This window comes from Solanum stenotomum, chromosome 9, assembly GCF_019186545.1.
Source record: "Solanum stenotomum isolate F172 chromosome 9, ASM1918654v1, whole genome shotgun sequence".
Taxonomy (NCBI): domain Eukaryota; kingdom Viridiplantae; phylum Streptophyta; class Magnoliopsida; order Solanales; family Solanaceae; genus Solanum; species Solanum stenotomum.
This window is the reverse complement of record NC_064290.1, coordinates 7,726,926-7,735,437: the sequence shown is the minus strand read 5'-3', so window position 1 is coordinate 7,735,437 and position 8,512 is coordinate 7,726,926. Positions and strand designations below refer to the sequence as shown.

At 29.8% G+C, this 8,512-nt stretch overlaps 1 protein-coding gene across 1 annotated transcript in view; it reads right to left on the bottom strand.

Annotated features, from left to right (window-relative positions):
- Positions 1–7,239: 7,239 nt before the first annotated feature.
- LOC125877228 (glycine-rich cell wall structural protein 1-like) overlaps positions 7,240–8,512 on the bottom strand; it is an 8,977-nt gene continuing 7,704 nt past the window's right edge. Inside the window, exon 3 of the mRNA XM_049558575.1 lies at positions 7,240–7,307. Coding sequence (XP_049414532.1) covers positions 7,240–7,307 — 68 coding nt within the window. The remainder of the gene's footprint in view (positions 7,308–8,512) is intronic.

The following is an 8,512-nucleotide window of genomic DNA, read 5'->3' as shown; positions in this document are numbered from 1 at the left end:
TTAGACATCATATTTCTCCTGTTGTTTTGAATCCTGACAGTCAGTCTTTTGTAATGAATGTTTCTCATGATTGTGAACCTAACTCATTTAAGGAAGCATCTGTGGATCCTGCATGGCAAAAGGCTATGACACAAGAGTTCCTTGCCCTGCATGACAACAATACTTGGACTCTCACAACTCTGCCAAAGGGTAAGAAGTCTATTGGTTGCAGGTGGGTTTATAAAGTCAAACACAAGGCTGATGGGAGCATAGAAAGGTATAAAGCTAGGCTGGTGGTAAAGGGATATACTCAACATCATGGCATAGATTATACAAAGACATTTTCACCTGTTGTTAAGATGACAACTGTGAGGGCACTCATTGCCACTGCTGCAAAGAAACAATGGAATATATATCAACTTGATGTTACTAATGCTTTTCTCCATGGAGATCTACATGAGGAAGTGTATATGGATGTGCCACCAGGTCTGACCACCCCTCACAAAGGTCTAGTTTGTAGACTTAACAAGTCATTATATGGTCTAAAACAGGCTAGCAGACAATGGTATGAGAAATTGACTGAAGCACTTCACACAAGAGGCTATGTTCATTCCCTCCATGACTACTCTTTGTTTTACAGAAAAAAAGGTGCATCTACTGTCTTCCTAGGTGTTTATGTTGATGACATCCTACTCACAGGAACAGACACTGCTGAAATTGATAAGCTTAAAAGGTTCCTTGACAGTCAGTTTAAAATCAAAGATCTTGGCTGCCTGCCTTGACTCGAGGAAGTCTGTTAGTAGTTATATTGTGTTGTTGGGAGATAGTCCTGTTAGCTGGAAGTCCAAGAAGCAAGAAACAATCTCCCTTTCCTCAGCTGAAGCAGAGTATAGGTCTTTGAGAAAAGTAGTGGGAGAACTGACTTGGTTGCAAAGATTATTTGAGGAATTGACTGTACCTCAAAATGGACCATTCCCTGTATATTGTGATAGCCAAGCAGCCATTCACATTGTAAGGAACCCTGTATTCCATGAACGTACGAAGCACATTGAAGTGGATTGCCATTTTGTGAGGACTAAGCTTCAAGAGGGGCTCATTACATTGCATCACATTGACACTACTGCTCAGTTAGCTGATATCCTTACCAAAGCACTTATTGGGATTAAACATTCTACTCTTTTGGACAAGTTGGCTTCGATTACTTCTCCTCCAACTTGAGGGGGGGTATTGAGATTAAGTGGTGTGGATACATTTAGAATTAGTTAATTTACTGTAAACGTCATATTAATTAATTCATCGAGTCTGTTAGAATTAGTTAGTTAGTTGTCAAATCACGTGGTAGTTGCTTTCTTTCAGTTAGTTAGGACTTTAGATATTTTTCTCATTCAGCTGTATAAATACTAGTCTGAACTACCATTGTACACAATTAATTCAGAATGCAGAATTTCATTCTTCTTCTCTAATCAAGCTTTATGCTCTCATCATCAATGGAGATTTTCGTCTTCTCAAACTTCTCATCTTAACAAACAGGTCCTTTATTTTGCTTGTAAAATTTAAAATATACCATGCAACACTTTTTAATTTTATTTCTGACAAATATTATTTTTTAAATTTCTTAAAATTTTTATTATCATTGGTTGAAGTTTACTTCTCATTTCACTATCTTTGAATGATAATGTGATCGGACAAAAAATTGATGCATGAGTAGTGCTGGCAAAAAGAGCTCATATTTTGGTAATCCATTTAATTCGCCCATATTTTAATGGGTTGGATGAGTGATTTTTTATATGGGTAAAATATGGATTGATACCCATATTCAACCCATAAAAATGTGGATAAACTATGGATAAATATGGGTAAAACATAGATTAGTCAAATGGGTTAAGCTTCTAACTTTTATTCACTCAAAATTCATGATATCACTAAAAATAGTGTAACTTCTCTTCCTTTTTATGTTATTCTATAAAACTAATTATTCTTCTCTATAATTGAAAAGGTGAAGTCTTTGACCCTCCAAAAATGTATATTTTAAACGTACATTTCTTTGTTAATTATAATTATATATTTTTTTATTTGTTTAATTTTATATTGGATAATAAATAATAGTGTAAAATAAGCAAATCATGTATTAGTATTGACATAGCTTAAAGTGCATTAAGCATGTTTTAGTCCTAAAATGCAAATATTCATTTACTTTGAAACTAAAAATATTTTCATCTTGTTATTACATAAATTTATTTTATATTGAAAAGTTATAGGATTTTTTTTTTATTTTTATGATACAATAAAACTAAATGAAGCATTTTCAACATTTTTCGTCTAAAAAGAAGACTAAAATATTTTCTCCATATTGATTTCTTAAGTAAGTACTATTTATTCATGAAAATATGGATAAACTAGTATTTTACCCAACCCATTTATTACCCTATCAATTTTTACCCATATCAAATATGGATGGGTTGAATTATTACCCATTTTTAACCCGTCCAAATTTAACCAACCCGCCCATTTGCCATCACTATGCATGACAATGATTTACTCAGGGTAAGAAGGAATCTTTTTAAATATATTTAGAAATAATATAAGGCTAAGATATAATATATATCTAGAATTGTGGGGTTGAAAAAATATTTTAGAAATAACTATATGAAAGTAATTAATTATTCTAACCGTGATTATAATTTTACTTTGATTAATTAAATTTCAATCATTTATTTTGAACTTGATATATATCTCTAATCGAAGCAAAAATTTAGAAAAAAAAAATTCAGAAAAGAGCCCAAAGAGAAATAGATCTAGGAGTAGAATTCATAAAAAGTTGGTGATTTTTCCACAAGAATTCATAGTTTTTTCCACGAGAGTTTTCATATTGAACAATTCAAAGCGTTGAAACTTATAAGCATACTGTTCTAGAAGAAAATATAGTTGAAAAGTACATAATTCATATTTCAGATTTTGATAAAGAGTACTTTGAAGTAGCCAAAAAAATATGTTGAAATCAAGTCTTCAAACTTCTTGAATTAGATAATATTATTTTAATTTTTAAGTATTATAGTATTTGTTATTTGGCTATATTGATAGTTTTTAAATTATTTATTTAAATTTTAATACGTCAATTAGAAAATATAAATCGGATTAATAACATTACATCTTAAATAGAACTTCAAATACTGATATATCATAAAAGACTTAAGCCTCCCCTAATTTATAGTCTTCATTTACACTTTGTCATTTTTATGATATGGAAAATCTATAGCACGTGGAAATAGTACCACATTCGACAAGTCTTTTGTTTCTAGTAACTTTAATCATGTCTGTTTGTTAAGATCTGATCTAAGCCTTTACGTAAGCAATCACGAAAGAAATGGAACACGAAGCTATTATTTTTTTTATCAGTTTTTTTTTTTTTTTTTTAATTTTTACCCCTTCCTAGGAGCTCCACCCCTTTTGCTCCCTTGGTGACTCGAACTCACAACCTTCGGGTTGAAAGTGAGGGGTGTTTACCATTCGAGCAACACCCTCTCATCTTTTATCAGTTAGAATATGACAATTGCGACCTACTTTTTCTAGTCCAAAATGGTAATGTTCTTGATTAAGAGGGTGTTTGAATTGGCTTAAAAGTTGGTCAAATCTATTTTTAAATCAGTTTTTGACTTCTGAAAGTGTTTGACAAATATAAAAAATAACATAAAATAAGTTGAAGAGTGTTTGGCAAGGTCAAGAATGACTTAAAATAAGTCAAAAACCAAAAGTAGGTCTCCCCCTAAATTTTATTTTTTGATTTAAAAGTCATTTCAGTTCGACTTTTTATTTTTTACTTAAAAGCTACTTTTTTAAGTCAATCCAAACAGGCCCTAAGTATGTGAATGAAGGAGCTTACTTATTTTTTAAAAATTTAAGAGGAATTTTGACTATAATATTATGTTATGATTCTTAAGAATTTAGTGGTGTTATAGTTTGATTTGATACAAAAGTTAAGAATTTTTTTGTTTGAAATTTGTGATTTAAAATAAGTCATAAATATTTATATGACTATAAATAATTTCATTAAAAATAAAATGAATACTTTAAAATTAAATTGTTACTCGATAAAAAAATGAGTCATAGAAATTGAGATGGAGATAGTAATAAATTTGAGAGAAATATTGAAAACACTCTTGAACTTGGCGCAAATTATTAGTTTCGTCTTCGAACTATTGACAGCCTTAAAAGTATCCCTCTACTTGACTAACTAAACTTAGATACATTTCCGATCTGTCACATGACATAGCAAGTAGTCTCAAACTCTTGTAGGAGTATGAAGATCTTAATAAAAAGTTGAGAGAAGTGTTGAAAACACCCTAAACTTGGCGATAATTTAGGAGTGTATTTTTCTCATGTTGCAAGATCGAGGGTGTATTTAAGTTCAGTTAGTCAAGTAAAATAATGTTTTTAAGACTATCAATAATTTAAGAATGAAAGCAATAATTGATGCCAAATTTAAGAGTATTATTTTCAATTACTTGTCCCTAATAAATTATTATTAATAAAGCGGATGAAGATAGGAGAGGAGGATGGGCACCGGGTCCCACATATAGTGCATTATAAGCACCATTGTTTCTGAAAACAAGAAGTGAAAAATACGAGAGGAACACCAAGCCTTCCTAAGGCAAAAAGGAGGTCTCTTTTGAGCTTTGAGGTATTAATTCTTATTAACCAAAAATCCTTCTTTATTTGGATATGTTCATTCTTGTTTTTATTTACTAATGTTGGTGATCTTTTTGTGTGCTTTATTATGGAAAAAGAGAAGTCGTATGTGTTTGTTTTAATCGAAATCACGTTGTCTACCATCTATAAATTTTTTTATATTTTATATGCTTTTCGTTTCATTTTATTTGTTCTTTTATATTAAAAATAGATTTTTTTTAATTTGTTCTCTTTAGTCAAACAGTAGAAGTTTATTATTTTCTTCCAATATTATCCTTATCGTTAAGTAACACTACTAAAAAGAAAATGTTATTCCACTATAATTCAAAATTTGGTGAGATAAGATTTGATTATATTCAGAATTGAGTTTGAGATTAGATTTATATAGTGTTTAATTAACAATATAAATTTATCTTAATTGTGAGATATCAAACCTTATTCCACTTACCAAACAATAATCCAATATCAAATTAAACTTAGATTTTCATTTCAGTAATTGACAAAAGCATCTATGTAATAATCAATTCCCTATTAAAGTATAAATAGGAAGTCCAAGTTACTACTACTTCTTTTATCCCAACTCTTTTTTGCTTTTTATTCCAATTAGAGTATGGTAAATTCCATAGCACATATGAACAATGTGGCCTAGGGAGAAATTTTAGAAACAAATTTTCACTTCTTATATATAAACCAAAAAGTTTTCTAATTATTGGAATAAATCTACATTTTAGATGCAGGTGTTATTGCAACTACTTATGTGATGTATCGCGTTGCCCTAGCATACAAGCTAACTTTGCTTGTACATATCAATGAATAAGTTGCACTACACTCACTCTTCATTGCTACAATATGATTCATCCAATTGGGATTTTCTAAAAGGATCTCAAGCTACTACAAATATAAATTATGCAATGGAGGCAACCAAAATCTATCAAGCCATTACTAGAAGAATATTATCAATTTGACGATGATCTAGATAATTCATAAGGCAAGTTGGAAGGATTCAAACGAATGCATCTATGAGGAGAAAGATCGATAAACGATCTTAAGATAAATGTGTTTTTTGGTACGAAAACAAGCTCTCAAAGGTGAATACCAAAGACTATTTGCTTGGGATATGTTAAATGATTTAGCATGAGTCGTGGCAAGTATTTTCAGTTGAGGTTTGAACATTTAACGTATAAAGTTTAAACTCCAATTCAAAATACTTACCACGACTCGAGCTGAACATCTAACCTATGCTAAGTAAGTAATTTTTGGAATTCATCTTTCAAAGCTTGTTTTTATACCAGAAAACACCTTTATCTTGAGATCCTTTATCGATCTTTCTCCACATAGATGCACTCGTTTGTATCCCTCCAATATGTAAGTCTTTTGTAACAAACTCCTAGTCTCAATATATAATTTTGTTGTTAGGAAATTAAATTTCATATATATATATATATAATGTACAATCAATTTATTCCAGCAAAACATTAATTTGAATTGTCAAATTCTAGTTTTCTCTTGGGGTTTCAATCTGATTGCTGATCGAATATGACAAATTCCATGAGAAAAATAAATTTTGGATAGGGAAGCTAAGTCTTATATGTCTATGTAAAGCAAGAATAATATTTCATTTTTCAATTATATAGAAGAGTCATAGCATAAACGAAAAATGACATTTTTTGTAAATTTTACTTTATATAAGGTAAAATTATAATCATGTATGATGTATGAGAGGTTAAAATGAAATTCTAGAAAGATCTAATTTTCTTTTTCAAGCTCCCCAGAAAAGACTTATTCTACATGTGACACAAGACATTTTAGTGCAACTTCTTGAAGCAGATCAACATAGATTTAGTTATCCAAATTAATTATAATATGGAAGTAGATATTGGAGGGTAAAAAACTTGGATTTTCACTCAATTTTAGATAATTGATCATCGCATTCAATTATTTAACTTTGTTATGTCTTTTAAAAGTTATTCAACTTTATTGAATTGACTTTTCTGGTCATTATTTTTTTAAATATAATTTTTGATAACTATTTAATGACGTGACAATCATTAATTTTTTTTTAAACAGATTTTACAATGAGGAACTTTCGCATATAGCCACTTAAAAATATCATAATTACTCTCCATAGCTATAGTTTGATAATTACAATTCGTAGCTACATGTTATAGGGAGGAGAGAGGCGAGAGAGTTTGGGAGAGAGAGGAGAGAGGCGAGCGAGAGAGGGCAGAGAGTGGGAGAGAGGTGAAGTGTATATGTATAATTGTATATTATACATATGTATTTGTATATATGACAAGCGAGATTGGGAGAGGGAGGAGAGAGGCGAGGGAGATTGGAAGAGGGAGGAGAGAGGCGAGGGAGATTGGAAGAGGGAGGAGAGAGGCGAGCGAGACTGGGAGAGGGAGGAGAGAGGCGAGCGAGAGAGGGAAGAGAGTGGGAGAGAGATGAATTGTATATGTATATGGGTTAGATAATTGTATATTATACATATGCATTTGTATATATGGCAAGCGAGATTGGGATAGGGAGGAGAGAGGCGAGCGAGAGAGGACAATAGTTTGTATAATTCACATCTCATTTGTATAATTTGCGGCTACGCTTGTATAATTCGTGTATTTTTGTATAATTGCGTAATATAAAGTCTGGAATTTTACAAATATGATAAAACTTGAAATAACAAATTGATACTAACATAAACATATGAACTTTAAACAGTTATACAAATTACATTATATAAATTAATTATACAAAATTCGAAAACTACACGTTTATACAAATTTTAAAAGGTTATACACAAAAAGATTGAATGTATATGGTGACAAAACTAAAAAATTAAAGGAAATCATCGTCATATACAAATATAAAACATCGTATACAAGAACAATTGCTAGTAGTGAATTATACAAATGTGGCAAATTATATAAATGTGGCTAATTATACAACTCGAAGTCAGCCCACGTAATTAATAGTTAATGTTAATCGCGAGAGGTAATTATAGCAAACTATAGCTATGATGAATAACTAAGTAGTATAAGTTTGCTTAACCACATAATTTTCCCTGGGCTCTTAGTCAATCTGTTTTCTTGTTCTTTAATTTGTTTTTTTTCGTAATCCTTCATTATCGTATTTAATAATGTGTTGTCTTGAGTATGAATATTTTAGATATATTGCAGGATATACTCAAATATTCAAATTTATGATTTCTATGACTAATTATATTATGGGAAAATTATATGGTTAAGTAATTATTGTTGTGCCGTAATTTTCCTATCTTTAGAAAAAATCACTTTTTGAAATGTTCTAAGTATAAAACAATTTGAGAAAAATACTTAGAAAGAGTCGCCACTTAATTTTTTTAAAAGAAATTAAGAAAACTTATAATTTTCAAAGATTTAAACAGAAAAAATTATTTAAAAATGCCAAAGGGGGTTCGGGGTTCAATTTACACTTCGAGAAGGGTTTAAGCATTCGAAGTGTCCGCTAACATGCGGTTGACCTGCAACTTGACTAAAATATATTTGACTATTTTTTAGAAAAAATAGAATAACTTAACATAAAATAATAATAATAATAATAATAACTTATAACATATTTGATTAAGAAAATAATTAAATAAATGACGCATTTTTTTTCATCTTTATTTTTTAGAGGAAGGGATCTAAAATAATATATTCGACTCGAAATACAAGTAATTGAAATATTAATAAAACTAGGTTAATTATAATTTATTTAATTCATTTTAAAATAACTTAAACCTATTTAATACATTAAAGCATGAAAATCATTTCTTATTAAATGACTAAACCTTTTTTGAGAAAATGCTTTAAGTATATATATATATATATAT